Here is a 21,205-nt window from a genome sequence, read left to right as displayed (position 1 = left end):
GAAAAGAAGGTAAGCACAAGGACGATCATTACTTTTGATGGGAGAGGAAAGGGAATAGGATTGGGGAAGGCATACAAAGCACCAAAGATAATTTTGGGGGGTGGGGTAGATGGGGTAACTGAGTGATGGACATCAAGGAGGGCATGTGATACAATGAGCACTGGGTGTTATATAAGACTGATAAATCACTAAACTCTACCTCTGAAACTAATAATACACTGTGTTAGTTAATTGAATTTAAATAAAAAAAGTTTTTTTAAAGATTTTTTTTTAACTCAGTGGAGGTACAATGTTCATTGTATCGTAAGTCCTAATGGTTTACACAATTTCTATTCAATATGTTATAATTTTAAAAAAGAGTAGAGTGGAAATAGCAATGAGTTAGAAAAAGAGATTTAGGAAAACCAAAATTCCACAGTGTAGACAAGAAGAGCAGCAGTAGTTACTTTGCCCAGAGGGTAACTAACATACGGAGGAAAAAAGAGCCTACAGAAGGCTATACATCGGGGTACCTGGGTGGTTCAGTCGGTTAAGCTCAGGTCATGATACCAGGGTCTGGGGATGGAGCCCCACATTGGGCTCCCTGATCAATGGGGAGCGGACTTCTGCCTCTCCCCTGCCACTCCCCCCTCCCCGGTTTGTGCTCCCTCCCTCTCTCAAATAAATAATACAATCTTTTTTTAAAAAATGGAAGGATGTAGATCTTCATTTTTCTCATAAAATTGTAAGCAACTATCTCTTCATAGAAATAAAAGAAGCCTACCTAATGCTGGCATGGAAAAGAAAGTTTATCTAGGCATATTCCCAGAAAGGCATGTATCAGTGTGCAAGGATTTTATTTCACATGGTGCCTTTGTACTAAATTAGAAAAAGGAACCCTCCCTCCAAGTAAGCTGTAGCCCAGAGTACCTCACGTGGCCTGGTAGTCCCCAGTAATCCTTTGTCTGTGAGATAATAATGCTTACTAACAAGAACACCAAGTACCACTACCCGTTTTAAGCACTTTACATGTATGAACTAACGTAATCCTTACAATAATCAATTTTATAGTTAAGGAAACAGAGGTTAAGCAACTTGCAAAGGTCACAGGTCACTGCAAAGCAATCAGTATCTGAGTCCAGGCAGACTGGTTCCAGAGCTTGTACTCTCAGCTACTAAAGATACCGCCTTTTTGAAGCAGCAACTGTTAAGCTTAAAAAGCCCCTTCGCAAGCTGTTTGCTACTCTTCAGCGGTGTTTGCTACTCTTCAGAGGTGGGGGTGGAGAAAATCACCTACCACAATTTTCCACTTCCACACAAAAAGATCTAGGATAGGTTTACGGAGTCCTGAATCCCCTGAAATTACATCAAGATTTTTTACGTACACATGTACTTTTTTTCTGGAAAGAGAATAGATACTTTTAGACTCCCAAAAACCATTAGGTTGTTAATGGTTCCTAATCATTTTACTACCAAATTTAATTTTTATTCCAGCACACCCTCCTCAGATCTCATTTTGGAAGGATGTGCAAACAACCGGCATTCTTGTAATAATTTCATTTTCTCATTTTTATTAATCAGACATCTGCTAATGTCAATCTGCCAATCAAAACTTCTAACAAAGAACGAAGATAATTACTGTTACTAGCCCTGGTTTAGGAATTTTCAGTATTTTAACTACAGATAAATATTCAAAATGCCTCTGTCATAAAATTGGAAAGATTTAGATATTCTGGATTTGTTTCCTTCCTCAACTTGTTATTAGCTTACATTAAAAGCAGTTGATTTAAAGTAAATATATGATTACCATTAGGCTTGTGGAAATGCTGAAAATACCTTGAGAAACCACCATTTCTCTATTGATTATTAAACATAATTGTTTAAGTTACTGAGAAAACCAACCACGTAGTTGGCTCAATGCCAAGTACTGTGTGGCTACATAGAGAAAAGTCTTACAGCACTTCCAGACATCCAGGAATCCAGATTGGAAACAATGCTTTGGGTGAAAGGCTAAAGGCCTTCAGATAGATACTAAAAGACCGCATGTAGAGTTCATAGGAAATTCTGGAAGGCCCAAAGAAGCAGCAAGGTTTTCAAACCTTTTAACCAGCAACAGTGGGTAAAAACTAAAGTTTAAAAGAGTTTCTCTACTGCACAAATGCTATACAGAAAGAAAACATAAATCAGGTTTTTTTGTGTGTAAAGAACTACAGTAAATTTAAGATTCTTCCCAAAACTTAGGAGAAATTTAGAAAATAGCACTTTAACTGCAAAATGAAAATGCAACGCTAATCCACTGAAATTTTTGTCTACTAATAATGGCAGCTTAATACATATTAAATAACTATCTTCTCTAAATACTCTGATTCTATTTCGTTCTTTGCTATTTCCTGAGTGGATGTTAGTAAGCAAGCTCAAATCTGCCTTTGACAGACAAAAATTCTCTTGTTCTTTTTATGGTAGGATAATGTAAGTCTCAGACTGAGTCAGGATTGGGGTGACTTTTCCAGGCAAACATATCCCTTAGAATTTGTACTCCGCTAACTCCTCATATAATATATAAAACCAGAAGACAGATACATAGAAAAAATATAAATGCTTTAAACCCTGAGTTCCCATTTTAATTATTTTCTTTCATGGAGTATTATATTCTAAAGGTTAACCAATAATCAAAAATATCTATTTTTTATATGAGACCATTTCTCTGGTAAATTTCATACACAAAGTCAAACTATTCAAATTTCATATTTTGTAAGTAGTTTCGAATTTATATGACAGGAGATTAAGGAGCATGGGGATAAACAGGAATCTTCTTTGTAAATTCACATAATCTAAAATAATTTTGTTAAAAATACATTATGAAAATAAATGCTCCTTAGAAAGTCTTCAGACTGTTTTGTGAGGAGCTATTTCTAATTTGGCAGTCCTGAAATCAGTGACAGAAGACATACGGATGACAATCTTCAGCACGACTTACCACATACACTGTTCCCTCTTATGAAGAACACATGAGCCAAACAAAAAAAAAATGATCCTGAGTTAGAAAACAGCTGCCGAAATGTTCTCCTCTCACTCCATGAACTGACAGACAAAACAGGTGTATGTGTGGATTGCTAGCATACCCTAAAAGGGAACAACTGCTTTAGATATTTATTCATACATTTCAATTGACCTTGCCCTAATGGACCAAAAGTCATGGCTCAAATTCTATCTACAGTTTCAATTTCAAATATCAGCAGTAAAAACTTTAAGGTTAATACACAGCTTTCAATAGTGGGACCCACTGCCAAGTTCAGGTACTTCTACTTACACCAGCTATTTGTGTCTGTATTTAAAACTAAGTTTCTAAGTCTTGCCCACTCCTCTGCACCATATTTATTGTCTAATATGCCAGTATTATTCTCTCTCATAAATAAATAAAATAAAAACAAACAAACAAACAAGAAACTAACACTGGTACAAATCAGTTAGCTAAACTACAGACTGTTCAAATTTCACCAGTTTCTCCATTAATGTCCTTTTTCTGTTCCAGATCCAATCTGGGATTTCATATTGCATTTAGTTGTTAATTCTCCTGAATCTCTAAACTGTGACAGTCTCTTAGTCTTTACAGTTTCTTTTGTCTTTTGTGAACTTACTTAGTCTTCTGGACCTTGACACTTCTGAAAAGTAACGGTCACTTACTTTGTAGAATGATCCTCAATTTGGGTTTGTATTACTGTTTTCCCATGATTAGAAAGATGAACAGATTGCATTTTTGGCAGGAGTAACACCACAGAAATGATATCGTATCCTTCTAACTGCATTGTATCACTGAATTCATGATGTCCATGTCCTACTACCAGTGATGTTAACTTCAATCATTGGGTTCATATGGATGGTATCTCCACTGCCAAGTTACTAGTTTTTGCAACTAATAATTATCTTAAAGAGAGGTATTTTCAAACCATGCAAATATCCAGATTTTCCTCAAACCTCCATCCACTAGTATTACAGGTGGATTTTGTCTGCAATAATTACTACAGTGCTGTTTGCCTGATGACTTTCTATTTCTTGTTTTCATTCATTCACGGGACTTCTTCAGTAAGGAAGAGCTGTCCCTTCTCCCATTTGTTTATTCAACTATATCCATTCAACATGGACACTTATTTTATTCCATGCCTTAAAATCCAATTTTGTTGTTCAAATTGTTCCAACTTTGGCCATTAGAAGCTCCTTCAAGTTGATTCCTGCGTCCTTTCAACAAGCCCCCAAACTTTTTTGAGCATTTCCTTAATTTCAAGCACTACAAGATGTTCCAGGCTTCCTGCTTCAGCCCTGGAATCAACTGTGTTTCAAAAAAAATCCTTGGTCCTTTTGGCAAAGGACAGTCCTTAAAAACCAAAGTTTCACTGTCAAACCAACAATTTGGACAGCCACCACTAATATTTGTTTCCTTACTAAACTCATTAGCTGGAAATCATTAGCACCATCTTGGAGCATAGGAGAAATGCAAATTCTTGTGCCCCGCGCCAGACCTACTTTACCCAGAATCTTGGAGAGGCTGGTGCAGGCTAGGTTTTAAGAGGTTTGCCAAATGATTCTAAGGCTTCACTGTAAAGTTTGAGAAACACTGCTTTGAAGAAGTTTTCCTTCACTGCAGGCCCTATATTTAATTTTAAAAAGTACTCTTAATAACTCACCTTGTATATAAATCATACTTTTACTGACACAACTAATAAAACCATAAATGAATGCTTCATCTGTTCAGTCAACACTTCCCTATTCTTCACTATTTTCCTATAAAAAAATTTTTAAGGTGGTTACAGTAGTTACAAATATTGTTACACTTGTATAAAAAGAAGTTCTAAGTCAGCCTCCAGGATCAATTCCTGCCTACGTATGTGACTTAACATCCATACACTGAAGCTGCACAAATAAATTCCTTGCAGCACCTCTAAAGTCAGCTGCCTGGGCCTGAGCAGTCGTTGAACGTACCTCTGTGCCTTTGTTTTCTTAACCACAAAAAGAAATTACCTACATAAAAGAGGCACTGTGAGGGTTAAAGAGATAATGTGCCACATTTGCCACTACGAGGGCACAAAAGAAGCCCTCAAAAACTATTATTATTTGAACTATTAAGTAACACTGCTACTAGAGGTTTTATTTTTTGGAATGGGGAGAGCAAGTGGAAACTGTGCTAATGGAAAGTTCTGCTGTTTCTCCACTGGTAGATCAGAATAAAGGCAGACCCAGACGGCTCTATTTATATATCTAAAACAAAACTCTTGGAAGTTAACAAACCAAACTTTAAAATTTGACTTTTTGCAAAAATATTATTACATTTATATTACGTATACCTATGGTCAAGGACTAAATGAGAGTTTATTAAAAAAAAAAACAATTTAATCTGTTGAGGTAGTAGAATTATAGGTGAATTTTCTTCCTTTCTATTCTGATTATCAAAATCAAAGACCGATTCTTTCAGTGTTAGTAAAGAGGAAAGTAGCCCTATTAAGTTTCCATCTATTGAGTCCTTAAACTATACCATTTAATACTCCAAATAACCCTATGACTTTCCACTTTACAGATGAGGAAAGGAACAATACAGCAACCCGCCCAAATCACACTGACAGAACAGGAATTCAAACTCGGCTCTAACTCTAAACTCTATATTTACGACCAATGTTGGGGACATCATTCTTTATTTACAAAAAGCTTGATTTGGTGTGCAAAACTTACATTACAGTATAGTCACTATACAGACTCATGTCTTGTGAGACACAATAGTCACGAGATGTAGACTACTAACAAACTTTAACACAATTAGATTCTTCATGCAAAATAAGAAACAGCAGAAAGCAGATAAGGCTTCTCCGAGCAAACTTCCCTCCCGGAAATTCAAGTGGCATTTCAGAGAAATGTGGATTTCCAAGGTATATGGTTTAAAATAACTTCTTTGGCAAAAACAAATTACATACAAGACACAAAACATTATTAAAATGCCCCCAAATTCTCAGATATTATTAGCTAAATTTTTAAGTTCCTCTATTCATAAGTTACAGGAGCTCTCAGGCTAGTATTATCTCTATGCTAACAACAAGATAAATGAAATAGCGCTTCAGTTGAGTCACTCATGGTTATGTGATGAACCAGCAGTAAAACTGGTAATCAAGTCCTGGTCTCTGCCTTCAACATAATCAGAATTACTGAGGAGAGATCTCACTTAAAGTTTCCGCAGCAAATGTCAGTTTTCAAACCGTTGTAATCCACACAGGACGCTTCCAAGAACACTGTCAGTTCTTCTACCATGAAGTTCCTTTTTTCAACAAATGATTTTCCACTGGCCATGTATATGCTAATCATGTGCTTAAAAAATAAAAGTGATAAATATGGATAGATTTCATGGCCCTGATTCTTTTCCCTGCCCCTCCATCACAGTCCCAATTCTTAAAAAAAATAGAGAAAGGAGAGGATTTCTCATACAGATCCAAAATAAAATGTTTTAAGACCTAAAGACAGGTAAAACTGAAACAAAAGCAGTATGCAGAACCAGATCAAGATAACTCCTGTATCTATGTATAAAGTCTAACAAGCACTACTGATAGAATACTATACACCTTCTTGAAGGAAGGAAAAAGGGGTAAACTTCCACAATGGGTATTAAATGCAGCTGAGAATATATATATATATATATAAATAAAATACGTAAATATATATATATATATAAATAAAATACGTAAACAAAATAATTTTACGGTCTTAACCAAAACTTCAAACTTCGCCCTTTTTAGCACCATTATGGCTAAAAAAGGTGTGAGGAGAGTACTATTTTATAAGAATAAAGATGACGAATAATGAGATCCTCTTAGGCACGCAGGTAAAGGGAATAATCGCCACCTGCGCTGGACGATTTCCCGTTTATATTTTGAGTCTTATAGGAATTCTGCCTCTCGTCTAAAAGTCCACACAACACATTTATTCCTACATTAATCTGTTTAATGTTTATAAGATTTGATTTCTCTTCTTTTACTCCAAAACAAAAATATGCTCCCAAACTGCTCCGTTTAAGGTTTTTTGCAGTAGGGAGGTGGGGGTGGGGAAGGATCATTTAGGAAAAAATCTTTCCAAAGAAGATATCAGATCAAATATTAGCATATGGAAAAGTTGCATATACAATTTACTTACTTACAAATTCTAGTAGGGTCTTAAACTGTCAACTGTCAACGTCAGGGGAGCCCTTCGGGTGTTCTTTCTGCTCCACGACGCCAGGCTGCACCCCTCCTCGGACGCGGCGGATCAAAACGTCTTCCCAGTCCCTGTCCACGTGACATGACCTCCGCGGGGAGGGGAGGAGCCCGCGGAATGCTGGGACTGGTAGTCGGCCCGCCCCTCCAACAACCCAGTGCGCACCACCCCCCTCCACTCCCCACCCACCCACGGGAGCCCAGGCGAGGGGCGTGGTGAGTGCGCGCAACAGAACCGCCCGGGTTCGCTTCCCCTGCAGTTCCACAAGAAGGCCCGCATCTCTGCAAAACCACCACCAACTCTAGCCTTTATGAATTTACAGGCTGGAACAACCCGTGGAATAGACTCAGTGAGGGGCACTACCCAGTAACGGCAAGCACCAATCAGAAGTGACTTCGAACCCGGTCTCTACCTTTACTAGGTGTGTGTCCTCGAGTTGCTTAATCCAAACCTCAGTTTGCTCGTGTCAAATGGGGACAAGGCTCTTACATACATACCTCATAAGGTTATTGTGAGTAAACGTGCTAATTAATGAACGTAACGGTATCTGTTAAATGACAGCAGTAAATGATAAATAAAAAATAGCTATTATTTTGATTAATTTTACAAATGTGAAGATTGAGACATGGCAACAATTTACCCTAGAACACATGATCGGTCAGGGGCAGTCAAGAAAGTCTAAAATTCCTGTTCCTGACCAACACCAACTCAAAACAACACAGAAGAAATCCCTCTTAAAGCTTACTTGCTTTCCCTTTCCTCATTTTTTCCCGTAACATTTCTGACCAATATACTATTTTACTTAGATTTTTATCTGACTCCCAGAGAATGTAAATTCCAAGGCAGGGACGGTTGTCTTTTGGTCTATTCTTTCACTGCTATATACCCAGCACCTAGAACAGGGGCTGTCTAGTACAAAGAAAAAATTCAAATATTTATTTGGTTAATGATTCTTCATGTAGTGGTGATTTTTGGTGCCTTCATCTATCATTCTCTTTCTGCAGAAATCACAAGATTTAATACTTGCTTAATGCTGTTTAGTATTTGACTGCAATTTCTAATTCAACAAAGAATAGTGGAAGAATATTATATCCCATTCACTTTGTTGAATTTAATTTTTCTTAATTTCCAGCTAGACACTTTCATTTGTATTGTCTTTAAAATATTTTTCCTATCACTTGTGAGAATGGGGAATAAATGGAGTTAGCTACTACTTCTTTAGTTTCTCTTAATATTTTAATCATTTTTAACTTATTAAAAATAACAATGTTGTATTTCTACTAAGATATAAAGTTCTTTTCCTATCTGACCAGAAATGTGATTATGCACAATGAATTGATAGATGCTTTCTCAGTAACTGGATTTCTGCTTACCCTAAACAAAAAACTTACATACAAAAATTACATTATTTTAAAATATTTCCTTTAGAATAGCTGCTTTAGAAATCCAGTGTCAACAACACTAGATTTCTAGACCTAGGCATAACAGCTAGGTATACCAATTAATCCAGTCATTTAATCTGAATTATAATTTTTAGTATATGTCTTTCCCCTAATAAATGGCAAGTTACCTAAAGGTAAAGAATACACATTAATTCATACATTTATCAAACATCTATTGTGTGGGAACACAGATGTTTGATAAATGTATGAATTAAATTCCTTGTTGTAATCATTTCTTCTCTTACCTGTCTTCTCTTGTGATCCACTGAATTCCTCTATATATCTCAAATTCCCGAAGTAATTGTCTGACATCCAGAGCTCCTGCCCCTTCTTGGTATTGGTGACCTCACAAGTCCCTTACACTATTGGCTATGAATCTACTGCCTCTAATGTCACCTCTTTTGGGCCACCCTTATAGTTTGGAAAACATCTACAGCAGAAAATCTGGTTTGACAAGAGTTTAGCTTTACCTCACAGTTAGTGATGAAAGTTGGTATCTGTAAGGTTGCTAGGTGTGGGAGGCAAGTATGGCAGAGCTAGGAATATGTATTATTACCTACACAAAAGGGAAAATCCTAAGCAAATGTATGTGTTAACATTAAAGTTACCACGCCTCTGATTTTAAGATTCCCAATTTATTTGGAAAGCCAAAGCCATTAGTTTCTTTCCTAAGCCTCTATAAGCATTTTGTATAACAGTACTTATTATTCAATAATATGAAGATCATCTTATCTGATTGTTCAATAATATGTAAAACCTCTTGTCATTTTTTTAATATGTCCCCAAACCTAACTTTAAAAGTCTATATACAAGTTTCTGAATAGATACTGTACTGATAAATGTTTTACAGAGGTACTTAATATGCATTAATGTTCATAATGTGAACTTTGTATATTAATACTATAAAATTTTATATCCTTTAATAATTGCATTATGAAACTTTTATTATGTTAATAATGAGCAATATAATAGGCACCTTATAGAGAAATCATTACTTAAATCAAATAAAAACCAGGTATTACCAAGTATCAATTTTTTCAGCATTTTATCTGAGAATTAAGTCCCACAAATTTTCCAAATACTCTATCATTTAACCCAAGCTGACAAAGGAGAATACACTTTTAATTTTCCCTTAAAATAAATGCTTAAGAAATAAGTAGCATCTCCTTTGTTATTCTTCCTCCAGTTTCTTTGGCTATGTTGCATACTGTAAACAAAACTAAACTAAGCTCCTAACAGACTAAAACCTAAGTGACTCCAAAGCATGTTAATTGTGTCAGCGGCCAAATTTATCAACTATTAGTGAAAACATAATACACCTGAAAATTTCATTAAATTGAAATTTTTGCCCAGTTTAAGCAAATGAGTCGCTTAAAAATATTCTAAGGTGATTTAAAATACCTGAAACATCTTCAACGTTTTCAGAGTCATTCATTGTAACGGGTCCCAAAATTACAATTTTATCTTAAATCTACTCACTAAAATCAATTCTAGAACTCCAAGGAGGCAAGTGTGTATGTTTGAGGTAACATTAATCTTTCTCCCAAATATTGACCACCTCCATGTCTAAATTTGGCTAAATATCTGCAGATCAGCCACATCTGTTAAGATGGTATAGAGAAGTGAAACAAATAGCTATTACCATGTTTTCTTATTCGGTAAACTAAATGCAGGAAACCCTAAGTCAAATTCAGTAGATCAAACCATACCCAAAATCAAAATCAAAATAATGGATCACAAGTTAAAATTATATTGCTCTTATTTAATAAAACTATTTATTTTTCAATGTCCATAACACGGCACTAACAAGGTTTCTGAACAGTGCTACTGGAACGGAGCTTTTACATGTGAGCCAGGAATAAGACTGCATAAATTCTGCAAATGGAAATCCACCCGAGCGTGTGCCTGTAGATTCGATTCTGCACTCAACAGGTGACTTAAAATGTAAAACTAGCTAACTGCCTTCATCAGGAGCTGAAAACTAAAAATTTTTGCAAGAAAAGATGGCACTTGCAGAAGTATCTTTAAACCCTCACTCCTACTAGAAACACTTGGAAAAGCAGGACTAAGGTAGCAGTCTATCAAAAAGGTTCCAGGAAAACTGCGCAACAGCCTGGGGGCGAGGACAGAAACTTCACCCGACTTTCGCTCGGCCTTTCCCAGGGACTCGGAACCGGGGGCCAGCACCTTCGTGTCCTGCGTGCGGGCAACAGTTGCCACGAGCAGCTGGTTTAGGAGAGGCAATTTGCTCAGCCAGTTGTCCCTTCTCCGTCGTCCCCTCCCTCCCTCCTTCCCCCAAGGCCAAGGACAGCGACGTCGTACTCCCTCTTCTCCTCCTCTTTGGTGCCTTCAGCCAGGAGGCGGGAGTGACCCGCAACAGCTGACCCGGCATAGGCACTGCCTCTCCCACAGCCCTCAGGACACACCATGGGCCCAGAGGCGGGTTCGCAGCACAGCAGGGACGACGCAGGCGGCGGCCCCAGCGACTCTCAACTGCCTCCCTGACCTCCGCGACCACCGCCCAACACCCCGAGAAGTCGTCGCCATCAACGGCTGGAGAATCTAGGGACCCCAAAACCACCTTCGCGATCGACTCAAGCTACGTCAACAACTATGGCGGGCGACGGGTGGCGGGCGGCGCCGGGCAGGGAAGGATGGGGGATGTACGTCACACCCCGGGCCCCCCTACGGGAGGGAAGGCGCCGGCTCGCCCCTCAAAATGGCGGCGGCAGTGACGCGCCTGCGTACGGAACTCCTTCGCCGTCGCGCCACGGCCGGCGGGAAGTGAGGTTCTCAGAAGAGCCGCCAGAAGTGTACGGCGACTTCGAGCCCCGGGTGGCCAAAGAAAAGTCCCCGGCGAGAAGACGAGTCCCGCTAGAAGAGTTCCGGCCTGATTCTGGGAAAGAGGAAGTGAGAGAAAGCGCCTACTACCTTCGGTCTCGGCAGCGGAGGCAACCGCGACTCCAGGGAGCCGAGGAGATGCACACGCGAAGGAGTACCCGCCTGCAGCAGCAGCAGCAGCAGCCGCAGCCACAGCAGCCCCTGCTCCAGCCGTCTCCGGTTACGGCCAGGAGAGGGTTACGGGACTCTCCTTCTTCTGAAGGTGAGGCCGCCGGAGGTAACAGTCTCAGCCGCGAGCCAGGGAGCGAGCGCAGCGCGCGGGCGCAAGCGGAGCGTGTGCGCGTGCCGGGCGGGCGGGCGGGCGTGCGTCCCCGCGCAGCTCGTCCCCGCCCGGGCTCCAGTGGCTCCGCGGCGCGGGGGGGACGGGCGCCCCCACGCGGGGTCCTCCCCGACCGCAGGCGGGGAAGAGGCTCAGGCGGGAGGATTGGAAAGGCAGTAGCGCGGAGCGACCTGAGCGGGGACCTCTGCGCATCCTTGGGTATCGACCTGGGGGGTTCCGAATTGCCTCTTTCTGCAGGCCTTCAGGGGGGGACGGCGAGTTGGGTGGCTGGCGGGACATCGAAACACTAAAGGCTCGGTTTCACTTCGGTTCCCTCTGTCCTGTGGATTTTGCTACCAAGGCCACTTCCATTTCCTCTCTGAGAGGCCAGAAGTTCCCAGCTGAAAGTTGTGGTTCTGATGTAACCTTTCAGTCCTTTTCCATCGTCACCGGGTGGGGGGAGAGGGAGGGGAAATTTGGTGAGTGGGCGTTTGGAAGGATAGGGTAGTTGGTGAATTGACTGGAGACCCCACCCAAATACTTACACCGAGGTGGGGTAAGGCCGTTATCCCGAGCTTGAAGATCCCTAATGCCTGATAAACTTGAGCTCTTTCTCAAGTATGGTGGTCTGTGCAAAAATTCGCCACGTTGGGGGCCCTCGGTGTAATCTTATTGGTTAAGTAGCTCAACAAAACTTAGTTTTCCTCCAAATGGGCCGAAAGGATGTTGGCAACGCGAGAGTATATTTTTAGGTAAGTCACAGGTGAAGCAACTCCCTTAAGCCACCCTCTCCCACCCACCGCCTTCTCCGCCATCTAACACTGAGTCACAGGTGAAGTTTCGTGTTAGCCCCGTGTAAGGCACCTATGAGCTAAAAATCCAGGGGTTTGAATCACAATGGGATTACACAGTTAGTGGTAGCCCATTGATAGATGCCAAAAGGAGGTGGATTTTCTGCTAAGAGCAGAGTCATAGGTAACGCTTGTACCTGCGGACACATGAAGTGCTGACACATTTGAAGATGCGTTGATTTTGAAAACTTTATGTTAAAGAGATCTAAGTTGCTCTGGGGTGTAGCTCCTCAAGACAGTTTAGCCCACTTGGTTTTACTTCTAAGATTAGAAACTTCCTGAAGACAAAGATCCCATCATCTTTGAATTTAGGTTAATTTTATCTCCTTCAATATCTGAAGAAGCTTTGCACGTGGTAGGCAGTAAATAGGTTACATTGTATTGACTCTGCCACGGAGCCTAATGCAGTTATATAAGCTTTTTTTTTTTTTAAATACATAAAGGATTTACTTCTATTTTAGTAAATGTATACGCATCTAAACATTTTTCACACTTCTGCTTTCTTCCACATCATTTCTGAAACTCTGGCCCATCTTTTGAATTCCTAAATTAATATACTTTTTATTGTAAAGCATCAAAGGTGAATAGTTTATTTTTGTATTGCCTTAAGAGTAGTTCTTCCCAAATTCCTAAGTTTTGGTAGACCTAATTACACATTTCTAAAGAAATGAATTACTTGCATTTCTGCTTATATATTGCTGTTAAGGTGCATAATCTGTACCCATGTCATATATACTGAATTTTGACAAATGTCATGTCTGTTCTTTAGAGGATGAACCATCTTCACGAACTATTTTAAGCCAAACCGTCCCAAAGAAAACTATCCAGAGAGCCCAAGAAACCCCAGGTAAGAAAAGTGATTTTGTTTTTTGCCTTATCTGCCAACTTTTTTTTTATGTACACATTATAGCCTGGTTCATCAAGGGTCCCAAATCATAACTTACTCAGAGGTTCAGTGAATCTGCTCTGTAGATTGTTTATTGGAGTAAGCCATACAGGCATATGTCAAGAAAAAATGGGATGGATACTTGAGTAACTACTAATTACCATCCACTTTGTATATGGTCATTCATTCGCATAACTCTGCAGAATAGATGTACCCGTTTTATAGGTGAGGAAACTGGAGCTCAGAGAAGCTAAGGCTCTTCCCTGTGATTACACGATACATGATGGAACCAAAATTCATACCCAGGTTTGTCTTCTCCATAGCCTTTTCATTTTCCCCAAGTACCTCATTGTCACTCTCCTGTGTCATAATTAGCTACTCAGTGAAGTTCGTTAAGTGTGGTGTGCATGAATATGTTACACTACTTTCCATTTAAAATGAATTAAGTGGGGGGTGCCTAGCTGGCTCAGTCAGTAAAGCATGGGACTCTTGATCTCAGGGTCGTGAGTTCAAGCCCCATGTTGGGCATGGTACCCATTTAAAAAATAAATAAACAAAATAAAATAAAATGGATTAAATAGTCTGGATAGTAAAATCATGACATGATACAGTCAATGTTTCATCAAATCTAAAATGTCCTCAGTTTTAAGATCACCGTCATTGTTGTATGTACTACCTAGAAGGAAGAAATGCTGCCAGTTAAACTGTAATATGCCATAGATGGTGTGATGCATCCCAATTTCAGAGATGTTAAAGTGTAAAAATATTTGTATCTTAGTATCAATGTAACATAGAAGTAGGCTATATTGATAGTCTACTTGAGGTTTAAAAACTGTTTAAACTATTTTGAAAAGCAGGGGAAAGGATTTAGTTCAGTTATTAATGTTTAGTATCCTTCGGTTTTTAGTTCCAGTTGTCCTGGGTTTGCTTTTTTTTGATATTAGGAAAGTCCACAACTGTAAGTAATGGTAACTATGAAATTAACTATCCCTGACTTTTTTTTTTTTTTTTTAACTCTTATCCTGCCTTGTTTCCTTATCCATTGCTTCTGATAAGGTTATGCTTTGTGGTGCCCGGGTGGCTTAGTCAGTTGAGCGTCAGACTCTTGATTTCAGCTCAAATCATGATCTCAAGGTCCTGCGATTGAGCCCCACATCGGGCTCCCTGCTCAGCATGGGATCTGCTTGAGACTCCCTCCCCCTCCCTCTGCTCCTCCTGTGCATGCACGCACATGCACTTTGTCTCTCTCTCTCTCAAATAAATAAATAAATCTTAAAAGAGATTTTGCTTTATAATTTGACCTGTTCTCAATTTAGAATAAGGTTCAAGTTTAATTCCAGATAAACACACCCTTTATATTCAATGCCTATGTTACTGTATTAAGATTATAAACTCTCTTAGAAAAATCCTTTGAGGAGCTCCTGGGTGGCTCAGTCAGTTAAGCGTCCAACTCTTGGTTTCAGCTTGGGTCATGATCTCTTGGGTGGTGAGATTGAGCCCCACATAGAGCTCCTTGCTCAGCTGGTAATCTACTTAAAGATTCTGTCCCTCTGTCCCTTCCCTCACTTGCACGCATGCTCTCTTTCTCTCTCTCTCTCTAGTAAATAAGTAAATCTTAAAAAAAAATAAAGACCTAAACCAAGGGGCCACATTCTACAACAACCTAATAAAGACAACTATATCATTTGTCATTCTGTTACTTCTAAGTTATGGTAACTGTTGATTATATTAGTTTAGAACCGGGATACAGTTTGAACTCTTATTGTTTGAAGTTCCAGAATTGAATTATTTTCACATTAAAATAGCCACTGGGTTGTTCATTCAGTTCAGTCCATGTATGCTAATTTTACAATGTGAAATTATATTAGGAGAATTTCATTTATTTTTCCTATAGTTAAATAGATTATTTTGTTGTAACAGTTGTGGTTTCTAGCTAAATATTCATAGATAATTATTTTTTAATGCCTACTATTTTGTCACAAACATTTGATTCTTTGGTTGCCGAGCATTCATTCATTCTCCAGATATTTATTCAGCGCCTACTTTATGCCAGTCCCCATGCTAGATGCTGGGGGTGCAGTGGTGAGCAAAAGCAAGCAAGGGACGAAGATCGTTACAAAAGAAGGGTACTTGCTATTTCATTCTCTGATACCTCTCTTCGGTACTCTGTCTCCTTCAAGTATCTTATATAAGGCTATGTACGTCATAGAGCATACACTTAAAAGATGGAACTAAAATAGTAATGACACCTGTAGATTAAGTTGAGCTTTAGGTTTTAACAAAACCTGAAAAGGGAGGGAATGCAGAAGAGGAAAAGAGGAAAGTTGTAATGATGGGATTATGAACATGTACAAGATTTATTTTTAAAGTTATTTCTTTAAGTTCTAAATACCTGATGTATGAAGTGCTAGCAACTAAGGTAGATATTTCATAAATCTTAGAGCTGGAAGATTTAGGGGAGTCATCTTCTCAAAATTTCTATCAGTGCAGATATCCCTTTGTCAACATCCATTCATATAGTGCCTGATCATTTTCACTGACATGGAAATCATTCCCTCACTATCTGTTCTATTTTGGAGACAGCAACAATAATTTATTTGTTTAAGTAATGAACTAAAATCTGCTTTGCTGTAACTTTCTCTTATTGATCTTAGTTCTGCTTTTTTTCAGCTACATAAAATCAGTTTAATCACTTTTCTACATCTCTCTGTCTTTAAGATGCACAGAAACATGCTAAGTATTTTTTGAACAAACGGGTGACTGACCCTTCAAAGTTTCTCTTCTAGATACTTTAAAGGGGAAATTGGGTTAGGTCAGTTTTGTAAAAACAAACGTAGGCAATCAGTATAATGGAGGGGACCAGTGATAGCCAGTTCAAAATGGTTTTCACAGTTATCATACAGAGCCAAACAATGTTTTTTATAGAGGCAAATGAAACAAAGATAGTATAATCGAAATTTAGATATATATTGGACTTTAGATTACGCCGTTTGGGGCTCTTTGAGAAAACATACCTTGGTTTTTCTAGGTTAACATTTTATGTAATGGGATTGGCTTCTCCATTAACCCTATGCCATTGAACCATAGACAGTCTGAGCAAACCCTGGCTAATGTTAACATTTTATTTAAAATTAGAGTTTGCATTTCCTGAGTACACACAAGGTTAAATAATTGGAGGGACTATATTAACTCTCAGGAAGTTAACCCAAAAATTAAAATATGCTGGGAATAATCCGTAATGAGGGTAAGCCCCAAATGGAATAAATAATTGCGTGGGTGCTACAGTGCAAATTTTGGTTCTTAATTGGGAATATTAGAAGAATTTTATTTGGTATTTTATTTTGGTATTCTTTTCTTTTTATAATAAATATGGTCTGTTGAGAAAAACTGCATATTTTTCCATCATGTTCATAAATTTTTTATGGCAGGAAACTTGTCTATAGTTCACTATTATATACTCATACTTAATGAAAGGCTCAGAAAAACCCTTGTGGAATAAATAGATGATTGTATAATAAATTTAGTATGCTTGACATATTTTTTTAAATGTTTTCTCTGTCTGTATTAGTGGTGAGTGAAGATCCTATAATCAGCCTATGTAGACCCCCTCTAAGAAGTTCAAGATCTGGTAAGAGATTGTTTTGTCTGTTGGTTTAACTGTTTTATAAATAAATTTATTTTTAAATAGGTTAGTACATGTATTCATATGGTTCAAAATTTAAAAGTTATTATAAATATGCGATGAAAAGTCTCCCTACCCTCTCTGTCCTTCACCCACTCAGTCTCCTCATCAGAGACAACTAATGTTTTCAGTTTCTTAGGTATTTTTTTAGAGGTACAAGGAAATTCATGTATAAATTCATGTATAAATTATATTTTCCTCCCTTCTTAACACAAATATTAGCCCAATAAACACACTTTTCTGCACCTTCCTATTGTCTGTTTTGTTTTTTTTTTTTTACTTAACATAGTAACACATTTTTCCATTTACATCTATAAAGGGCTTCCTCATTCTTTTTAAGAGGTTGTTCTTATATGTTGCTGTAATTCTTTTTGTTAGCATGATGATTTTAAACTAGGATCAGGGACTTTTTATTCTTTCGAGCATAATGCTACTAAAAAAATCAAGACTGAGGCTTTATAGCTCAGGGCTATAAAATTTTTCTGCCTCGTTTATATTTCTTTTTGACTAAAACCTCTAAAAAGCATTGCCCTTAAGTTGATTTCATGACTATGAAAGAAAACTAGTAAAGTCATTCCAAGCAGTCTACTTCTGCTTCATTTTCAGAGTTTGTTAGCCCATAAGGGTGCTTTATCATGGGAACTAAAAAAGAACCTTATTTATCTTCACATTAGGTTTCTACTCCTCAGTCCTTTGCTTTAGGAAAGAATTAGGATTTTTTTTTCGTTTTTGATGGATGGATAACTGTTATTTTAAGTATTATAATGATAAAGATCTGTTAAGGTTTTGATGATGAACCTGTGGTAAAGAACCATATGATGCATTTCCTTTTAAGCTCTAATCGTTTTCTTGCTATCTCTCTTGCAGATTCGGCATACAAAACAAATGGAAATACTAAAATGAGTGAATTAGGTTTGTTTATCTCTAATTCTTATAGGGTTTTCTGAGGGTTTTGATTATCAGAATACAGGAATATACACATTTAGTCACAGGCTTGAGACTCTTAGTTTGCTCATTGTCTCAGCTTGCAGGACACTGTTCCTGTGGCCATGATCTTTCTTCATTGCCCTGGTTTTTATTCTATCTGAAATTATGTCTTTTGTCATATTATTTAAATTCATATATGAACATGTAGTAACAAATACATTTTAATTTTTATTAGGCGTTAAATTCACACTCCTGAGAGAAAAGGGGATATCAACGCGTTCTCATTTTTTCTTTATTTAGAAAGTAAATTCGTGATGTTTTTCATAGTAAGTTCAGTGTCCTTTGCCGTGTTTGTTGAACTGGTTTAAATGCTTTCCAGTGTTTGCCTAGGTGTAGGACATGAGATACCAAGAGTGAACCTACATTGATTGTGGTTGGACTTAGTTTTAAGTTACAGTATTTTTCTAAATTTAGAGATGAGTCGAAAGGAAGGAAGCTTCCTTTTTTTTTTTTTTTTTTAAATAGTTGCAACTTCTTTGAAATTCGTCTTTCACTTAAGTTAAGCTGATTTCTTAGAGACTTCAGGATTTAGTGTCTGGGTACTGAAAATGTTCCTTACAGTATGAAACTCATCATGTGTGCTCATACCCACCAGAATTTCTCAAGTGCTCTATTTAAAAACTTAAAAAAAATTTTTTTTTTAAGTTATAGTCTCTTAATTGGAAGAGAAGTTGGAGCTGAAGTGATCCAGCACTTTTACTTTCTCTTTTTTTTTTTAAATGATTTTTATTATATTATGTTAGTCACCATACAGTACATCCCTGGTTTCCGATACAGCACTTTTACTTTCTATTGTAGATTTAGAAATTATTTTTATAAGTACTTTATAATAAGAAATAACTTTTTAAGGACTGCTTTCCAGCTTAAAGAAAAATTTCTGCAGGATTAATGAATGCATCCTCTGATCCTTTTTTATAGTAATGTTAGAACCTCTTAGAGTATTAAAAGTAGCTATTCATGGAGCTTGAATATTATTGATATCCCCAAACTGTTTTTTACACTCTCCTTCCTGCTGCCCCATTCTGGCTCTTTTCTCAAAAGCGTGATTGGCATTGAATAATCTTAAAGGTACCGCTCTTAAAGCGGGGAGTCGGCCTCTGAGTAAAATCTGACCTGCAATCCTGTTTTTGTACAGCCTATGAGCTAAGAAAAGAGACCTCATGTGGTCTGGCAAAGTCTCAAATATTTACTATTTGGCCCTTTATGGAAAAAGTTTACCACTCCCTGGTTTATACCAGTGTCAGGAATAAAAACCCGCAAATTACCCAAAGTGACTTTTGTTTGTTCTAAGAGTAAATTCAGAGAGTTACATACTTGCTTGGACATAGATTCATTGTAACAGTCCATATTAGCCTGTATGGACAGCACAAGAAGACAGGAGACACAACGACTCCGGTATTCTATCTAGTCTTCTCTTTGAGAAGCACCAGAGTCTCATTTATGAAATCTTCCTGTCTTTGTCCCCAGACAAAGCACAAAATAAGCAACATTTTATTTACTTGAATATCTTTCACTTCTCACAGCAACGCATTCAATAAGTCTCTAGAAATAAAAACTCTATGATACAAATATACCTGTATTTTCCTTAAAAACTGTAGCCAAGCAAAAGAAAGTGATACAACTAGTGGTTGATTTCCACCTGAAGAGATGGTTGTAAGTGATCTATTCTTACAACAAACAAGTTCGTAGGACTGATGAAAGTACCTTTTCCTAATTGGTTGAGATTATTGGAAAAGTAGTACCTCCTTAACAGCTCCTTTAATTATTGCCGTTTGTCTACTAAGTGCCACAGCTTTTATCATTGTTTTTTTCCTCTTGGGCCCACTTTATTTGGAATCAGGGTGGGGAGGGCTCTAGGCCTGCTGGGCCCGCAGCAGTGCTCACACCTGGCCGATCTGCCAGTCAACACTGGAGCCCGCCATGCCACTCAAGGCAGCTTACTGCTCCACGCTGTGTCTGTAGTACCACAGGCAGCACATGTCGCCCAAGGACAGGGGCCTGATGGTCTGTAGCTCCTTCAGAGGTAACTGGTTGAGGGCAACCCCCTTAGTCGTGGCCATGAACACGGCTTTCTTGGAGGTCTTATGGTCGTGGTGGAATGGCATCCCTTTGTGGACCATGTAGTAGTTGAGGTCAGTGGCCAGAATGTCTGGACTAAGACCTGTGCCGTGTTCTCACAGTGCATTTGGGTGACACCAGTTGGGGGGGAATGGTGAGTCCTAGGGACTCTGGGTGGTGAAGCTGCCAGCCCCAGGCCCAAGCTCTACCCCCCCTCAGCCAAGATGTCCCCAGCTGTGGGCGGGTGTATTCTGACCCAGCCTATTCTTTTTTCTTTGCCACAGCTTTGTAATATTTTAACTTTTTTTTTTAATTAAGGGTATTACTGCTCCAAATAAGAGTTTAATTTCTCAAAGATTCTTCATGAGCATAGGGAAGAATAATACCTTTAAAAAAAAAGTGTTTTAACCTTTTACATGCAGAAGCCAAGGAGTTTAAAATAAAGGAAGATAATACAAAAGAGGGAAATGAAATTAAAACTTTCATATAGTCCTAGATGCTGCTGATTCATCATCAGATTGTATTTAAATATACATTCTTTGAAGCTTAGGTTAGAAAGTTGAAAACAGAAAACCTTGTATGAAGCCTAATTATTAAGCACTAATTTCACACTATCTCCTTGAGTTGTTAAGTAATGTTGTCATGGTGTGAGAAGTATTAACGAAGTCCTAAACTTAAAAGTTTTTATTCTGTGATATAAAAATCTGTTCATTTATTAAACAAACATTTATTTATTTATTTATTTAAAGATTTTATTTATTTATTTGACAGAGAGAGGGAATACAAGCAGGGGGAGTGGGAGAGGGAGAAGCAGGCTTCTTGCTGAGCAGGGAGCCCGATGCGGGGCTCGATCCCAGAACGCTGGGATCATGACCTGAGCCGAAGGCAGACGCTTAACAACTGAGCCACCCAGGTGCCCCAAACGTACATTTA

At 38.4% G+C, this 21,205-nt stretch overlaps 2 protein-coding genes across 12 annotated transcripts in view; one reads left to right on the top strand and one right to left on the bottom strand.

The window, feature by feature from the left end:
• The window catches only part of LOC113262695 (torsin-1A-interacting protein 2-like), a 40,080-nt gene extending 28,292 nt beyond the window's left edge, over nucleotides 1-11,788 (bottom strand). For 3 of the 8 annotated variants that reach the window (XM_048224978.2, XM_048224980.2, XM_026509147.4), the window contains exon 1: nucleotides 7,147-7,294. The gene's annotated coding sequence lies outside the window, so the exon portion shown is untranslated. Of the gene's footprint in view, nucleotides 1-7,146; nucleotides 7,301-11,579 lie in introns of those variants that run through there. The other 5 variants (XM_026509150.4, XM_048224981.2, XM_048224977.2 and 2 more) reach the window with 5 other exon arrangements.
• Nucleotides 10,459-21,205, top strand: part of TOR1AIP1 (torsin 1A interacting protein 1) — a 36,712-nt gene continuing 25,965 nt past the window's right edge. Inside the window, exons 1-4 of one of the 4 annotated variants that reach the window (XM_026509144.4) lie at nucleotides 10,459-11,751; nucleotides 13,429-13,506; nucleotides 17,114-17,173; nucleotides 18,095-18,139. In XM_026509144.4, coding sequence (XP_026364929.2) covers nucleotides 11,262-11,751; nucleotides 13,429-13,506; nucleotides 17,114-17,173; nucleotides 18,095-18,139 — 673 coding nt within the window. In that variant the 5' untranslated portion in view covers nucleotides 10,459-11,261. The remainder of the gene's footprint in view (nucleotides 11,752-13,428; nucleotides 13,507-17,113; nucleotides 17,174-18,094; nucleotides 18,140-21,205) is intronic. The other 3 variants (XM_044387850.3, XM_044387851.3, XM_026509145.4) reach the window with 3 other exon arrangements.

Source organism: Ursus arctos, unplaced genomic scaffold (assembly GCF_023065955.2).
Source record: "Ursus arctos isolate Adak ecotype North America unplaced genomic scaffold, UrsArc2.0 scaffold_2, whole genome shotgun sequence".
NCBI classification, from domain to species: domain Eukaryota; kingdom Metazoa; phylum Chordata; class Mammalia; order Carnivora; family Ursidae; genus Ursus; species Ursus arctos.
This window is presented reverse-complemented; position numbering and strand designations above follow the sequence as displayed.